Raw genomic sequence first — 18,765 nt, 5'->3', positions numbered from 1 at the left:
AATAGAGCAAAATCAGGCAATAGTGTTATAGTCAGACAATGCAAGTCACTTAATATTATCTTCTTGTTTATTTAACTGTTGTAATAGCTCAATATCTCATTTACAAACTCCCTTAAAAATCATTAAAAGCTGTCACTCATCTTAGTTCATCGCAATTTTACAAAGTTCCATTATAATCAGTGAAGCTCCCTACACTGCACAATCAATCTCTTATTTACACTCTCTCTACACTGTTTGTGAAAGGATTCATGAGATATGTCTGATACATTATTCAAAACTGCGAACAACATGTAGAAACCTTTAAAGCTCCAGTCAGGTGCACTGCTGCTCCTAAATATTTTCTCATAGTCTCACAGTCCTGATACATTAAAAAAAAAAAAAAAAAGATAGGGTGAATTTTTATTTCATGCTGACTTTAGTGCTTTGAAATCTACTTTTGATGAATTAACCACCTGTAGGTATATGAACCAGCACAGTTCTGAACTGTCGTATAAGTTTTAGTAGCTAGCGACTATATTCGTTTATGTCTGACTGTTGCCTCTTTCTGCAGTGACAATGAGGAGGACAGAGTTTCACAGAACGGTCGTCCTGCAAAGTCAGAGTTCAAGGATGATGAGGAGACCGTAACAACCAAGAGCGTCCAGATCACACAGACCACAGATGCAATCACCTCCACCACCACGACCACCACCTCTACACGCAAACGCGGTGGAGTCCCGTCCAAAACGGTCGACCTGGGCGCAGCTGCTCATTACACTGGTGACAAAAGCAGTCCAGATGCTGACAACAAGGTAAAATACTGCCCTCCAAATTCATCCTGCTGTAAATAGCCTGGGTAATATTTGTCCGTCTTGAGATTGCATTTGACCAATAACTGTAGCAATATCAGTTACAAAATCAATTATGGCTTCAACATATTTTACAGAAATGCTACTAACACAACTACTAAAAATAATAAATAATGTTTAAATATTGTTAAATAAAAATGAATTTAATTTCAATAATTTTAAGAGTGTATTTCCCATCATTTTAGTCATTTAATATAATAATAATAATAATAATAATAACAATCTTGTTTAAATTTTGTGAATTCAATTATTTAAAATATATTGTTTAAATAATAACAACAGTGATGATGATGATGATAATAATAATAATAATAATAATAGTGATAATAATAATAACAATGTTTAAATTTTGTGAAATAATTTATTTAATTTGAGTGATTTTAAGCATGCGCCATTTTTCCTTAATTTAAATAATAATAAAAATAAAAATTATTTATCGTATATTGTATAACAAATAATAAAAACAGTGATGATGATAGTGATGATGATGATGATGATGATGATGATGATGATGATAATAATAATAATAATAATAATAATAATAATAATAATAATAATGTTTAAGTTTGGTGAAAAAAAATAAATAAATAAATAATAATAATAATAATCATTTTAAGCTTGTATCATGTCCCTTTTTTTAATATATATTGTGTAACCTAAAAAATAATAACAACACTGATAATAATTAGACGCTAATAAATAATAAGAATTAATTTAATTTGAGTCATTTGTTATATTGGCCAGTGGCCACCTTACTTTATAAATATTCATCTGCATTTATATATAATAATAATAGTAATAATAATAATAAATAAATAAATAATAATAATAATAATAATAATAATAAAATACTGAAATAAATAAATATAATTTATTTAATTTTAAGCATGTATCATGTCTAATTTTTGAATTATTTAAAATATATTGTGTAACAATAATAATAGCAGTGATGATGATGATGATAATAATAATAATAATAATAATAATGATTATATAATAATAATAATAATAATAATAATAATCTTGTTTAAATTTGGTGAAATATAATTTAATTTTAAGCATGTATCATGTCTATTTTTTTATTATTTATAATATGTTTTATAGCATAATAATAACAACAGTGATGATAATAATAATAATAATAATAATAACAATTTTGTTTAAATATGGTGAAAAAATAATTTTCAAGCATGTATTATTTTCCATTTTTTAAATTATATATAATATATTTGTGTGACATCAAAATAACAACAGTGGTAATAATAATAATAATAATAATCTTGTTTATATTTGGTGAAATATAATTAATTTAATTTTAAGCATGTATCATGTCTAATTTTTAAATTAGAAGTATAACGTAATAATAACAACAGTGATGATGATTATGATGATAATAATAACAATAATCATAATCATAATAATAATAATAATCTTGTTTAAATTTGGTGAAGCATGTATCATTTCCCATTTTTTGAATTATTTATAATATATTGTGTGACATCAATAATAATAATAATAATAATAATAATAATAATAATAATAATAGCAACAATGGTGGTAATAATAATAAGAATAAAAATAATAATAATGATGATATTTAAATATTGTGAAATAAGAATTGATTTTAATAATTTTAAGCATGTGTCATTTCCTATCATTTGATTATTTAATAATAATAATAATAATAATAATAACAACAAAATCAAACAATTTACATTGTTTTTTACAAAATGTGTTAAGACAATGTCTAAGACCACTGTGCTAAAAAGAGCTTGCAAATTCTAAACCAAAACACCTGAGTGCACCTACACAGTCCTCTCTATGAAGTGGTTAGGCTTGCAAAAGGAAGCCTGTGCTGCCTTCATGCGGTGAAAGTGAAATGTGACATTCTTTATTCTCCTTTCAGACATCAGTAAGTCAGTCATCCAGCACAGGACTTGCAGATCTGTTGATGGTGGACTCAGGCTCTGGTCAACCAGTGTCTTCAGGTAAAACCCCATCAGCTGCATTTTCCACATTTTAACAAGTACTTTTTTTTTTTTTGTCGTCATCACTGTTACTGTTGCTTATACTTAGGGTGAGGGGTTTGAACACCACTCACAAACCAATTAAAACCCCCACCCACAGCTCAGTGTGTGTGGAACATTTGTTTATATGTTTACTACTTGGTCATTGTTCATTCTTAAGCCCAATTTCCTCCATGCATATACTCTGAATATGGCTTTAAAAGCTACAACAACTTTCAGGAAAAAGTTTCTGTCAAAGTTCTTCAGAGATGTAGTGAGAGACATCTAAGTGCCCCAGATGGGTGAGAGTTGTGTGAGAGAGAAAGAACGAATAGGAGATGGGTGCACAGATGCTGCTGTCCCTCCGTATCCTGTCAGCAGCCCAACAGCTGTGCTGTGTCCGCTAGCATCAGTCAGGAGGTCAAGAACTGTTGCAACCAGGTTGTGACAACCTAATTGTGTGTATGTGGATGGACATGTCTGTTTGACCGTGCATCTGAATTTTAGTCACGCATCCAGATCAGATGGTCCTATTTTCTGTCGTCACAGTACAGAAAAAAATATCAGTTTGGATAGAAATCAGAGATTTTCATTTTTCTATTATTTTTTTTTTATTTATTTTATTTTTTAAAAATAAAGACTATGTATGTGATCCCAATGTTTTGCAGGTGGAAGCTCAGATCTCATTGGTGACTTTGCCGACTTCTCCTCACCTGCTGCCTCTGCCAGTCTCCCGTCAGCTGCTGGTATGTATGACCCAACTGCACAGTACACACCTGCACAAGAGCCAAAACAATCTTTTTGCCTCATCTGATAATATCTTACAAACTGTAAATTGTACTAATTCAAGGGGTTTAAACTTTTATGTGTGGCTTTTCTTCATCAGGAAAAGTATGTTTTGGAGAAGTAAAAAGCTCTAAAGTAATAATAATGGGGAAAAAAAAAAACCTCTTTTATTAAATTTTCCATTTTAAGTAAAAGTTGTATTCATGTTTAAATATAAAGTCTGCATGTTCTGTGTGTCTTTGTGTGAATTAATAGTGAGGTTTTGTCTACTATTAAGCACTACTCAAGCAAGTGTGACGCTCATGGTTTTTAACATCCGCCGTTTCACTGTATGAAACATGAAATTAACCTCCAAAGAGTCATTTAATTAGCTTTTGATAAAACTATCATCAGATACACAGTTGTTTCAAAGGTCTTCACAACAACATGTCAAAATAATAGTTTAACTTAAATACAAATAACTTTTTAATTTTTATTAGGGATGCACCAAAAAGAATTCTGCGCCAAAACCAAAAATTCTGGATGTGCTTGGCTGAAAACTGAAACCGAAAATGCTTTTTAATAATTATTTATTATTTTAGTAGATAATCTAAAGTAATTTTGTAATATATTTTTTTTTAATTTTAATGATACTGAATTTAAAAAATAAAAGGCAATAAAATAACCACTTTTCTGAAGGTAAAACACTAAAATTGGACAGAAAATATATTAATATTAAATAGAATCAACAGAATCAGATTTAACAGATTTTTTAACATTTTTTTTAATTGTACATGTGAGCAGATAATTGATAATTGATTTTATTTTCAGTAGCTGGAATTTTGGTGCACTTATCACTTATATTTGTATGAACTTTTTTTTTTTTTTTAAGGTGTATCTTAATTGTTTTTTTTTTTTTTTTTTGAAGCACTTTGCCAAAAAATTAAATAAATTGTTACATTTATTTAATTAAAATTTTTAAAGGTTTTATTCAGTTGTTTGTTTTGTCATCATTTGATTAACACTGTTTTTTTGTTTTTGTTTTTTAAACAAATTTGTCTTAATTCATAAATCCAGAAAACATTTCACAGGACCCTATTATTGTTTAAAAAATAGATTAATAAATTAAGTTGGATTGTTTTAGTTGATTAGAAATAGTTTTGATTTTTAAAATTTAATTAAATGGTTAAATCCCAAAATATTAAAATGTCCCAAACTGGGAAAATAAAACAAAATTTGGGGAAAAAAAATAAAATTACATTACATTTTTAATTGCTCTAAAAATGTCATTTTTGTTCAACTTTAATATAGCGTTGTTAAATTGTTTAAGTATCTTTTTTCAGTTGATTAGACATGCTTTTTGATTACTAAACTGTAATTTAACTATTAAAATAAAATGGTAGTAAAACCATTAAAAATAAAATGGAAAAACAATTTTGGAAAACCATAACTGATTTCACTGGGCCCTACAGTTGGCAGAAGTGCTGCAGTTATTAGGTTTTTCTTTAGTAGATATTTGCGTTTTATTCATTTAAATGTTATTTATTCGCCAAAACCAATTTTATTCTCCTTTTGTGGTGTGGAGAATAATTTAGAGAATAAACTGTTTGTCCTAATTGAGCATTTAGAAAGTTATTACAGCTATTTAACACATATGTGACCCTGGACCACAAAACCAGTCTTAAGTCGCTGGGGTATATTTGTAGCAATAGCCAAAAATACACTGTATGGGTCAAAATTATTGATTTTTGTTTTATGCCAAAAATCATTAAGACATTAAGTAAAGATCATGTTCCATGAAGATATTTGGTAAAATTCCTACTTTAAATATATCAAAATGTAATTTTCGATTAGTAATATGCATTGCTAAGAACTTCTTTTGACAACTTTAAAGGAGATTTTCTCAATATTTTGAGTTTTTTGCACCCTTAAATTCCAGATTTTCAAATTGTTGTATCTCAGCCAAATATTGGTCTATTATAGCAACCCATACATCAATGGAAAGCTTATATATTCATCTTTCAGATGATTTATAAATCTCAATTTGGACAAATTGACCCTTATGACTGGTTTTGTGGTCCAGGGTCACATATTTCACTTTACAGAGAGCAATGGGTTTGCTTAGCTTGACTTTTCCCATCGTCGTCTTCCCTCTCTGGGCCCCCGGCTCAATGTAGAGCGAGTGGCACTTTGCTGGTGGGCAGGAGGATGACAATTCTGTTGGCTTGTCTGAAATATGATTGGAGTAGCAACACACGACACAGTGAAATATTGATGAGTGACTGAGGGGTCCAGATGGAGCTGCTACCTGCTGAGTGTTATGAGCACAGACACACGTCAGCTCCCATCATCCATGCCCCATCACCCCTGACAGACACTCACTCCTTAAGAGCAGTGTGTGAGGATCCGGTTAGAAGTCCTCAAGAACAGCCACACAACAGTGAACCAATAACCTTGTCAGTAGGAGAATTAATACAAATCAATAATAAATGTATATGTAAGCATAAATACAGAGTTCAAATAGGATATCTAATGACAGAAACAATTGTAAAAGATGGTTTTCCCCAGTTAAAACCTAGGAAGTATATAAATGTCATGTGGTGCAACCAATATGCATAAACGTACAAGAGACAAAAAGATAAAAAATATAAATGAGGGTCTGCAGTATGTCAAATAGTTACTCATATGCTCACTTTATAACTGTTTATAACTCACAGTTGTCAGAATTGCAAGATATAAACTTGCAGTCATAAGAAAGTTGTATTTTTTCCCCTCAGAATTCTTTGAGATGAGAAGCTGAAGTGTAGGGTGATGTCATCAAAATTGTTGATTCATCCTGGCAGAAGTGAGATACTGTATGTTTTGAATTTAAATGTTAATGTTTTGTCTTCATTTGATGACCACAAATTTTGATAATAAATATGTGTTAATTTTATATCCAGAAGAAATAAAGACAGACAACGCAGGTTTAAAAAAAACAAACAAACAAACAAAAAAAAGATAAAACATTTCATTCTATTATTGCTTGTTTTAATGTAATCATTAAATCGTTAATATTTAAGAATAATAAAACTTTATTAGAATAGAATCTAAAAATATTAAAATGTCAGCCTGAATTTGGGAAAATAAAACTACATTTGGCAAAAATTACAATGATTAAATCAGGCTCAATCAAAATGTAAATGAGGGTCTGCAGTATGTCAAATAGTCACTGATATGCTCACCAAGTCTGCATTTATTTAATCAGAAATTCAGTAAAAAAAAATATTGTTGAATTCATATTTTGAATTCAACTATAAATGTTTTATGTCTTCTTTTGGTTACCACGATTTTTGATTATAAATTTGTGTTCATTTTAAATCCAGAAAGAAATAAAATAAAACTGACAATTTTAATTTATTTTTTTTTTTTTAACATTTCATTTTTTAATGTAATCATTAAATTGTTACACTTTTTAAATTGTTGATTAGACATGCTTTTTATTAATAAAAATTAATAAAAATGTTTAAAACAGAATCTAAAAATATTCAAATGTCAAAACCCGAATTTGGGAAAATAAAACAAAATTTTGGAAAAATTACAATAGATTAAATCAGGCTCAACCAATATGCATAAACATACAAAAAAAACTGTTAATGAGGGTCTGCAGAATGTCAAATGGTCACTCATATGCTCACCAAGTCTGCATTTATTTGATAAAAAAAAAAAAAATCAGTAAAAATATTGTAAAAATGTGAAAATATTACAAGTTAAAAAAAATATTTCTATATTAAAATACATTTTTAAAACACAAAAATCCTGGCAAACCTGAATCTTTAGCATCATCACTCCAGTCTTCAGTGTCACAATTGCTGTGCTGCCTAATATTTTATTTTAATTCTTTGATGAATGATTTCAGAGAACTATGGAAGCCCATTTCCATCACTAAATTTTAAAAAAAAAAAAAAGGTATTTGTGACATTTTATCTTGCAATTCTGACTTTTTTTTTCTCAGAATTGCATTATAAACTTTCAATTGCAAGTCATCAAGTCAAAAATGCTAGATGTAAACTTGAAATTCTATTTTTTTCTTACAATTGAGAGTTATAAAGTCAGAACTGCAAGTTTCTCAGTTCTGAGAAAAATAGTCAGAATTGCGATATAAAAAGTCTGAATTTTGAGAGAAACTTTTTCCTCAGAATTGGGCTTTATAACTTGCAATTGTGAGTTTCTCTCACAATTCTGAGAAAAGTTGTCAGAATTGCAATTAAATTTCCCTAGAGAGGTCCAATTCTGAGGGAAAAAAAAACTATTTTCTCACAAATGTGAGTTTATATCTCACAATTCTGACTTTATAACTTGAGTTAATATCATGCAATTTTGAGAAAAATGTCAGATTTGCAAAATGTAAACTTGCAATTACATGAAAAAAAAGTCACAATTGCCTTTTTTTTTTGGTTTGTTTGTTTTATTCAGTGCCGGAAACAGGCTTCCACAGAGAACAGCGTTTATTTAAAAAAAAAAAAAAGGTTTTTATAGCAATGTTAAAATCAACAATTTAATGCATCCTTGCCAAATTCATTTAATTCAGAAAAAAATCTTAATGACCCCAATTTTTGGAACGTAGTATGTATATGCATGTGATTTTAGTTAAAGGTTCTTTGTTTCCCCAGGTTCGCTGTCTACTGGTAACGGTGAGTTTGGTGACTGGAACGCCTTTTCTTCGACCAGTCCTCCTGCTGTCACTGCTCAGTCTGCCATCCCAGACCTGTTCAGTGATGTGCCCGCTCCAGCCGCCCCCGTGCCCACATCCACCCAACCGCCTTCCGCTGACCTCTTTGACCTGATGACCCCCAACAACAGCAGCCTCAGCGCATCCCAAAGCATGACCTTCAACATGTGCCCACAGAACGCAACCACGCCTCTGTCCAGATCACAGGTAAACGCTAGTTCAGTTTGTCAGCAGGGCTTCCCAGAACAGGAGATTTACCAACCTGTATGCATTTTGCATAGCAGGTGTATATTTTGACCTTAACAGGCTTTCGCACTGCATAGTTCTAGGAACTAGCCAGGATGGTAGTTCCTAGAGAACCAATTTCCCCCTCGGGCCGTTTTCCTGGTTGCATTTGCACAAGCAGCAGGAACTCTGAAGTGGCTGACAGCGACTTCTTTATTCAAGCCATTTACAAATGTCACCAACTGGTGAATGGAGGGCACCATGATCAGAGCTGGGGGGTTTTTTGTTGTGTCGTGGGTTTTGTGATAATGGAAATGGAATGTAACACAGTTGAAAGAGGATTAAAATCTCACAAAATCGCCTATGACAGCTGAGAAAAAAAACGCTTCAGACAACAGGTTGCTAAATGCCATTATTGCTGTTTTCCATGTTTGTTGAGTAAACATTTTTACATGGCTTTTAAAAAAATGCTGGGTAGCTGGCGTTTTGTATGTGTTTGGCCAATCAGCGAACACTTACGTCACTGATAGTTTCTATAGAACTGTTTTAGACCCTACTCTGAAGTAGAAACTAATTTAGCTCCTCCAAATGGAGCTCCTACAACTAATTACGTCTCTAGTTCCTGCGGTGCGAGCACGCCGTTAATGGCGTTTCCATTAACCAGTGTTATGTCACTGTAACAATTTTTTTCCTCTCGTGGTAAGTCATGGTGATAGATTTTGGTATGATTATGTATATCGCAGGCACTGCACTAGGCATTATATTTAATTAAAGGAGGCGTAGGTGTGTATCTTTAGAGAAGCAGCGTGGAGGGGAGCTACTGGGATGCTGCTGAAATGTGCTGTGACACGACTGGTATAAACACATTGACTAGAGTGGTCGCGATCAGCTTCAGTGGCCGTGTCGGAGCTGTATCGTGCCGCAGACTTGTGCAGTGTAAATTGTCTAAGAATTAATGGGAAGGAAAGCCCCTTATACTTGAGTGACCATGTATGAAGTGTTTCTTGGAGGTTATATTTTCAGTTTGCACAATATGAAGGGTAATTGAAATGCAGCTACTGTATTGTTCAAATAATGAAGTAGCTGGACCTTCTTGTGAAACAACAGATTTCTGGCTGATGACGTATGCTGGACTTCAGTCATTTTTAGGTGAGAGACACTACGTAAGGTTTCAAGAGTGAGAACCGCATTTAAATTTAGAACAGCAGTGTTCCATGTTTTGGAAGACTGCTTCAAAGAGGGAATTCATTAAGTGTTGCCATGTTCACTTATTATAAGTGATGCTTTTAAAGCATAAACACAATAAAACAAGACAGGTGTAGGCAGTTGCAGGTTGTGGCATTTTGGCTTATTTCCAAGATATAGCTTTAGAATTTAAGTTTATCTGCTTTCACTTTTGAGTGCAACGTCCACATATTAAAATCCAATCAATGGCAAATGAATGACTATTATTGTAAATCATCATATTAAATTATAATGTTCAAATTTGTGCTTTAAATTGAGGTTGTTACGGGTTTAATAGAGTATATTCTGTTGTAATTATAAGAGAGAATTTACAGTAATTTACTTCTTGCTCTTTCTTTATCAGACAATAGGGGGTCCATTATTGCCTCAGCAGATGGGACTACAGAAGTCAGGCGGGAAGGTATCGATGCCTGCCACCTGGTCAGACCCAAGTGTGAACATCAGCCTGGATTTCCTGTCTGCAGGCCTGAACCCTCCCAAACCCACACAGCCCACACTCAACACCATGATGCAGCAAGGTTAGAAATCCTAAACCAACTATTGTAATTGTATTTTTTTTCTACTTTGACAATCATCTCCTTGATTGAGATCAGATTGTCTTGAGTTAACAGTCAAAAGCAGTTACATTTATATTTTTAAAGGATTAGTCCAGTTTTGTCATCCAGGATGTTCATGTCTTTCTTTCTTCAGTCGTAAAGAAATTGTTTTTTGAGGAAAACTTTTCAGGATTTTCCTCCATATAATGGACTGCTATGGTGCCCTGAGTTTGAACTTCCAAAATGCAGTTTAAATGTGGCTTCAAACTATCCCAGATGCAGTTGCGAACTAGCGAAACGATCGGTTATTTTCATAAAAATAATACAATTTATATACTTTTTAATCTCAAACACTCGTCTTCTCGTGCTCTGCCTGAACTCTGTGTATTCTGGCTCAAGACAGTAAGGGTATGTCGAAAAACTCCAATCGAATTTTCTCCCTCATCTTCAAAAGTCATTTCAAAATCATCCGACATCACTGCAGAAGTACCGACCCAGTCTTTGCAAAGTGAACATGCAAAGAAGATCAAACATCCTTAACAAAAAAAGGTAAAACAGCGATATAGGACGATTTTGAAGTTGAGGGAGAACATGAGATGGGAGTTTTTCTACATACCCTAACTGTCATGAACCGGAAAAAAAACAGTTCAGGCAGAGACGAGACAAGACAAGCATTTGACATTAAAAAGTATATAAATCGTATTATTTTTATGAAACTAACCGATCGTTTCGCTAGATAAGACCCTTCTTGCTCGGCTGGAATCGTTTACAACCACATTTGGGATCGCTTGAAGCCACATTTAAACTGCATTTTGGAAGTTCAAACTCGGGGCACCATAGAAATCCACTATATGGAGAAAAATACTGAAATGTTTTCCTCAAAAACCATAATTTCTTTACGACTGAATTAAGAAAGACATGAACATCTCGGATGACAAGAGGGTGAGTACATTATCTGTAAATCTTTGTTCTGGAAGTGGACTCCTTTAATTACTATTTTTACTACCTCATTTAGGTGTCCAGCCTCCATTAAACATGGTCTCCCAGAATTTCGCCGGAATGACACTGAATGCCCAGCCCTCGGCGGCCGCTCCCAGACCAGGAGTGAACCCCATGATGGCCAGTGGGACCATGGGCATGGGAATGCCTCCTACTATGGCGACGGGCACCATGGGAATGGGCTCTGTAGGTATCGGAGGAATGCCTGTCAATCAAGGACTCATGGGCATGAACATGATGCCCGCTGGAATCGGCCTGCAAGGTGGCCTCGGCATGCCCAGCATGGGGATCGGCCAGGGCGTGAACCCCGCCGTGGTGCAACCTAAACAAGATGCCTTTGCAAACTTTGGCAACTTTGGGAAATGAAGGCTGATCCACTCCAAGAGGGTTAACGGTCCAAATACACCTTCTTACAGAAAGAAGGAGCTGCATCCAGTAAAATGGACAAAACTGACAAAACTAGCCCTTGTCACAACTCTTCAATCATTTGTCCTTATTCATTAACAGATACAGAGAAAAAAACAACAACACACATACACAAGAGTCTGCTTTTCTTTCATGTGGGGTTGATAATTGAAGGGTGGATTTTTTTTGTAAATGGTGCAAAGCATATACTTTTAAAGGAAAAAAAGATGACTGTGTGCAGTTTGGTACATTTTTCCACTGTTTCGTAACAGAAACGTCATAGACTTTTTGTTTTTTTTTTCATCACGGCCCATCACGGTTCACCATTCAGATACGACTGATTTCAGAAATTACCTCATAATTTCATTATTCATGCTGTGATTTTAAAGGTTGATTTGTAAATATCTCAGTGTGCAAAAAATAAATTATTTACTCACCTCAGATGGTATAAGATGGAACAATTTACCACAGGTCCTTAATATTTACTCATGTTTTTGGTTTGAATTGTTAGTTTGTCAGATTTACAGTCGCTCCTATATTCCGTTATCACTCCTGCATCTTTTTTTTTTTTAAACAGACTATGTCTGTAGATATAGTTTGAGTACTTTTGTGTAGCAAGCTGCCTGACCGTAATTTGAAGTGTGCCTGCCTATGAAACGGCCACCTTTTTAATAATACAAACGAGCTTGAAGGTTATTAGCAGTACTTGATGAATCCAGAACTGACTTAGACAGGATGTTTTACATGAAAAGCATCATATGTCCATCTAATGTGAAGATTTTCTGATTTTGAGAAATGTTTGTCATCTGAAGCTGCACAGATAAGTGCTTCGATAGTAGCAGGAGAAGTGTTACACATTTCTAGTAACTACTTGAATTGGTATTTATAATGCCTCATAAGAAGTCATATCCGTTATATCCTTTTCTTGCATGTGTGTCGATTTTACAGTTTCGAGCATTGTTGCGGGTCAGTGTTAAATTTCTGAAATGTCTGTCACGGGAAAGGATGAAGGCATTGTGAACCCCAAATGAAGTTTACTTGTCACTTTTTTTCTTCTTTTCAAACATTGGTTTTGTCCATTTTTTCATATGCTGCTTTACAAGGGGCCCTCCATCAGGCACTGAGGCATTATGTTCAAACTGACCAAATCTTTATTTTATTACTATTTAGATTTATTCCATAGTGGTTTAGTTTCTTATTTTAATACTTAACATTATACAGAGAGATCCTGTGCATATATACGTTGTTCTAGACATGGGTGAATCGAGTAAACACTTCTTAGTTTATGCAAATGTAAAGAGAAACATGAAATCGAGCGCCTCTTTCATTCTAGTTTTTTTTCAGATTTCAGTTTTTGATTTTATTGTACTGAGAAACTTTGTTTAACATTAAACGATTTCATCAAAACCTGTCTTTGTGACTTTAATGGTGTCTCTAGTATGCTGTAGTAAGTATTCTTGGTGCGGTCTTTAAACTTAAAACGAAGATGCGTGGATAATACCTTACATTGCTTTAAGTAAAAGAGGTGATTTCAATAGTGCCTCTACTGAAGCCACAGTTCTAACAAAAATTACATGATTATGAGCTCTGATTTGACAGTAGAGAATCTGATATTATGACAACTTATCTTAAATATCTCAACATCTCGGTACTACTTGATATACTTTTCAAGATGAGCTGTGCTAACAGAATGTGGCTGCATTCAATAATATCTTGCCCTGTGGCTCCCTCCAGTGTTGAGACCAGTCATAAAGTATATAAAGCTTACTGTATCATTTTTAACAATTACGTCTCTAAAATTAGCAACACAAAACTTTGTCAAAAAACCTGTTTCATATAGTGACATGCCTTCACTACTAAAAAAGCATGAACATTTGATTGATAGTTCATACTTTTTAGTAGTAAAAGGCCTTTTAGTATCATTTTTGAAATATCTGTCTTAAGGTCTGTCTTTCTGCTGTGAAATCCTTACTGATTTTTACACAGTAAAGTAGAGATATTTCATAATCAGATATCTGAAGATTCAACGTACTTAATGAAGCAACTTAGATTTACTTGTGCATGCATAATTTTTCAGATGATACGTATGATCAGATTAAATCTCTCAGTCATCACTGTATTTCCAATGATTAAAGTTAATGTCATGACAGTTATTGGGGGATGTAGAGTGACAACTGATATGCATATGCATTTTATGTAAGTAGTTTGTTATACTGTAATGAAAATCTAACTAATTTACATTGAAAGCTATCAGAAGTTCCTTACTATTATTTCAACTGTCAGGCTTTAGACAGTCAAGGGGGCAAACCTGACCTGACCCTAAATGTAAAGCTCATAAAACGCTACATGTTGTATAATTTATATTTTATTAATATAAAATATTAACATATATGTGAAAATAATTATTTCAGACACTTATACACTTTTTAAACTTATATACATTAATTAAATAAAAAAATAATATAAAATGCGTTATTTCCTCTAATAATATTATTTTATATAACACTATTCATTTTGATTGGGACATTTTCCACTGTCATTTTCAATGGCAAAAGTGTCCCAGTTTACCTGAATTCACCCTATACATTAAAGGTGAATATTATTTATAAAAGTTACGAAAACATTGAAATATATGCACGTTAGTGCGAGTACCTATTTAATTATCATCAAAGCTTTCTAGTTATACATCAAGTGAAATTGGCAGTTTTAAAAGAAATATTTAGCAAAATATTAATGTTCAGCACAACACAAGAAAACGACTTTATTTGTTTATCACTTATTTATGATGAATTTACGTTTTATTATAAGTACTCTACGCCTGTTTTCTGTATTGCGTGGTCACGTGCTTTTTGTTAGCGGTTGTTTGTTTTTGTTTTCTTAAAGGACGCTGGAGCTTGCAGTGTCATTTTTTAACATTCCACAACCATTACTGTTGAGTTACGACATACTGACAAGCGAATGGATAAACATCCTAAAATGAGAGCTAAGACGAGATTCAGAAACGGTGAAAAAGGCTCAAGAACTGATGAACAGGTACCAGAATGTGTCAAAACAGAAGAAAATTGTGTTTTGAAGAAACCTCATGTTGTTTCAACCTGTGCTGTCAAAGCTCAACGAGTCAGAGAACCAACTCAAGTTAACAGCTTGACAACTCACAGACAAGATCATCCACAACATGAAGATTTGAACTCACTAACAGGAGATCTTGGGATTGAACAGGACGACGCTGATTGGAAAATGTTTCCAGTTTATCCCTCAGATCAAACTTCAGTGAGCAACAGCGATAACGCGCTTTCCTCTTTTAATGCAATTTCTCACGGTTTCTCAGTTAAACACACCCCACAGTCATTTGATTGGAATTTGTCCGGTGAGGTGCCTTTCCAAAATATAAACCATCAGCCAATCAGCATGGATTATTTTCCAATATTAACCGATCAGCCAATCAGCGCGGCGTCTGTGATAAACCGTGAGCCAATCAGCGAGGCTTCGGTGCAGATCAATACCCAAGGACTGAACTTCACTCAGTCGCCTTCTGGAGCAGGTAGTTGAAAGCTTGCAGTTCTGTAGAAAAATTGTAAAAAAAAAACAAAAAAAAAAAAAAACAACAACGCTATGCTCCTCCTTTACATTTCAAAATATTTTAAGTATTAATTTTAAAGTCTAATAACTATTAAGATAAATGGTATATTTGCATATTGTTAAACGTTTTCATGTTCATTAGACCAAAATAGTAAAGATACACTACCAATCAAAAGTTTTTGAACAGTAAGATTTTTCTCTTCTGCTCACCAAGCCTGCATCTAAAATACAGCAAAAACAGGAATATTGTGAAATATTTTTACTATTTAAAATAACTGCTCTCTATTTGGATATATTTTAAAATGTAATTTATTCCTGTGATCAAAGCCACATTTTCAGCATCATTACTCCAGTCTTCAGTGTCACGTGATCCCTCAGAAATCATTCTAATATGCTGATTTGCTGTTCAAGAAACATTTCTTATTCTTCTTATTATTAATATTTACATTTTTTTCAGGATTCTTTGATGAACAGAAAGATCCAAAGATCAGCATTTATCTGAAATAAAAAGCTTTTGTAACATTATACACTATACCATTTAAAGGCTTGGAGATGGTATTTTATTTATTTATTTATTTATTTATTTAGGGAACAAAATAGTAGAAATTAATACTTTTATTTTGCAAGGATGCTTTAAATTGATCAAAAGTGATGATAAAGACATTTATAATATTACAAAAGATTTCTATTTCAGATAAATGTTGTTCCTCTGAACATTCTATTCATCAAAGAAACCTGAAACAAATTTGCTCAGCTGTTTTATGTAATAAATATTTTTTTTTAGAAGCAAATCAGAATATTAGAATGATTCCTGAAGGATCATGTGACTGGAGTAATGATGCTAAAAATTAAGTATTGAAATCTCAGGAATAAATTACATTAAAAAAATCTAATAGAAAACAGGTATTTTAAATAGTAAAAATATTTCAAAATTTTACTGTTTTTGCTGTACTTTGGATCAAATAAATGCAGACTTGGTGAGCAGAAGAGACTTCTTTAAGAAAACATTAAAAATCTTACTGTTCAAAAACTTTTGACTGGTAGTGTAGCTTTAGAGCGAAAAGCAAAATGATTGACTCAGGGACATCACTTCCATAAGCTTACATAATCAGTATGTGCCTGAAGATACAGCATTTAACTTGAATTGTCTTTGTGAGCAGAAAGTGAGGTGGCAAGATCTCGGAACAAAAAAAAATCTATCAAAAAGCCCATGAATGCCTACTTCTTATGGTCAAAGATCCATCGACCCATCTTGTCTAAGGCCAACCCCAAGGCCAGCAACTGCGCCATCAGTGTTCAACTGGGGATAGAATGGAACAAACTGTCTGAAGAGCAGAAGAAGCCATATTACGAAGAATCCCACCGAATTATGGCACAACACATGGAGAAGTACCCAGGTAATCTATGGAGAAAGATTCAAAGACATTAAAGGGCAAATGTAGAATATCAAAATCTCGAAAGTTGAAAGGTAGTAGCCACTTTTTTCCAAAACATCTTATTCTTATTTTTCTGCATCAGATTGGGACTGTCAGCCACGCAAGGTAATAAAGAAGCGTTCAGAAGCATCCAGAAGGCCACCGGTCGTCCCTGTGACCCAAATCTCCTCACCTTTCACTCTGACGTGGGCACAGAGATCTAACCCTTACCCAGAGTCCCTAACATCAGTGGGAAACATCACAGGGCAGAGCAGTCTAAATTCTCCAGGTTTTGCTACTTATTTATATACATTGTGCCTTGAATATTCCAGGTTCATCACAAATTAATCTCAGTCGACCACATTTGTGGTGTAACGTTGATTACCAACAAAAAAAAAAATTGATTCATCCCGAACTTTTTTTCAAATATGTCTAAGTCAAATATGATGTTAGGTGAGACAGTTGAGTTGGTGAATTGAATTCATTGTTTAATGTCAGTTAATATCCTGGATTGGGTGGTTAAACATGATATGAAGCTAAATTACTATTCAGCCTAAAATCATTACAATGCTTTTGTTAGCCAACATGAACCAGGCCATGGAGATGCAGCACAGTCTTATCAACACAGATCAACATCTTCTCTCTGCTCCTCACTGTATCCTGTCTGGAAACCTCCACATGACTGGACTGCAGTTCTACCCACCAGAGTGAGCTTTGAAAACCTCTTCTTAAAATGAACATTTTATAGTAGAAAAGGTTTGTAATGCCACATTTTTCATATGCTGGAAACACAATTTTATTTTTCCCCACAGATCCATGCCATGCTCAAGCTATTCTAGCCATTTTACTGACGTCATGAGCCACTATGACGATCTGAGGCATGAGGTGTCTGTCTTGAACTGCGAATATTCCCATTATGATAATAATTAGAAGGAAAGTCTTTTCTTTATCTCTGGATGTCTGGGTTCCTTTTTGTTCCCTTGACAGGATTGCACTGGAGTGTGTTATCACCATTGTGATATTTATTAGGATTTAATTTACAACCACAATAACTTTTGAGATTGTATTACAAAATAAAAATGTTTTGAATTTCTTATAGCTTGCCTTCTTGCCTGAAAGAGTGTATGCATGTTCATAAACAATGGAAGGGAATTAAACAGATCCAGGATCTGTTATGAAACAGATCAGGCTCTGAATTCTGATTGGATGGGGCTTGTTGGCAGCCAGCATTCTCATTTCTTTTGATCAACAAATTTCCAAGATTTGTTTTAGTCTTGTCATTCCTAGTGCAAAATAAATATACTAAAATTGTATTTGAAATACTTTTACTCTATGTGAAATATACTACAAATACATTTACGTATTTATGTACTAAAAGATTACCCTGCAATTGTACTTTAAGCATACCAAACTGGTACTTAAAGTCTGCTAAACTGGAACAACTAAGTTTGTCTTTAATGCATTTTAACTGTGCAGAAGCAGTGCTAAAGTCCAACTGAAGAAATGTAAAAAAAAAATATTACGAAATGTGCATTGTACACAAGTACTGTAGTATAAGTAAAGTTGAAATAAATGTTTTATATCAGTAAGTCTTGAGCGATAAGTCAGTAAATATATTAATAGATTTGAACTATACTTAGTATGAAATAAATGTATTTTAAATATATATATATATATATATATATTTATTATTATTATTATTATTATTATTATTTTTTTTTTTTTTTTTTACTAGGGATGTCATTATTGAGTAATTATTGAATAAGATTTTTTTTTTTTTTTTTTTTTTTTTTAATACAAAGCATAAAAATTCATTTTGACTTTAGAAATGTCCATGACTTTTTAGGTTTATATTATTGTGAGTGAAAGGTCTTACTTATATAATGTATTTAATATTAAAATACAAAGTTTATTTACCTAGGAGACAGTGGTGTCAGTAAACAGTGCTTGAGATGAAGTATGACAAAAAAAGCAAGTTAAATATTACTTTTGAACATAATATTTGTGTTTGTGTGTTATTTACAATCAAAG

The 18,765-nt window shown here is 32.9% G+C and overlaps 2 protein-coding genes across 2 annotated transcripts in view; both read left to right on the top strand.

The window, feature by feature from the left end:
* The window catches only part of clint1b (clathrin interactor 1b), a 39,509-nt gene extending 26,362 nt beyond the window's left edge, over positions 1-13,147 (top strand). Inside the window, exons 7-12 of the mRNA XM_051093360.1 lie at positions 551-791; positions 2,755-2,836; positions 3,523-3,600; positions 8,272-8,537; positions 10,144-10,318; positions 11,352-13,147. Coding sequence (XP_050949317.1) covers positions 551-791; positions 2,755-2,836; positions 3,523-3,600; positions 8,272-8,537; positions 10,144-10,318; positions 11,352-11,701 — 1,192 coding nt within the window. The 3' untranslated portion in view covers positions 11,702-13,147. The remainder of the gene's footprint in view (positions 1-550; positions 792-2,754; positions 2,837-3,522; positions 3,601-8,271; positions 8,538-10,143; positions 10,319-11,351) is intronic.
* A 1,551-nt stretch (positions 13,148-14,698) lies between these two features.
* LOC127152608 (transcription factor Sox-19a) lies at positions 14,699-17,728 on the top strand. Its single transcript, XM_051093365.1, has 5 exons — positions 14,699-15,281; positions 16,480-16,716; positions 16,838-17,023; positions 17,315-17,441; positions 17,547-17,728. Exons 1-5 carry the CDS (start codon positions 14,699-14,701, stop codon positions 17,662-17,664), a joined length of 1,251 nt encoding a protein of 416 aa, XP_050949322.1. The 3' UTR covers positions 17,665-17,728.
* The last annotated feature ends 1,037 nt before the right edge of the window (positions 17,729-18,765 follow it).

This window comes from Labeo rohita, chromosome 21 (genome assembly GCF_022985175.1).
Source record: "Labeo rohita strain BAU-BD-2019 chromosome 21, IGBB_LRoh.1.0, whole genome shotgun sequence".
In the NCBI taxonomy this organism is placed as follows: domain Eukaryota; kingdom Metazoa; phylum Chordata; class Actinopteri; order Cypriniformes; family Cyprinidae; genus Labeo; species Labeo rohita.
The sequence above is the reverse complement of the archived record's forward strand: the minus strand, read 5'-3'. Positions and strand labels throughout refer to the sequence as shown.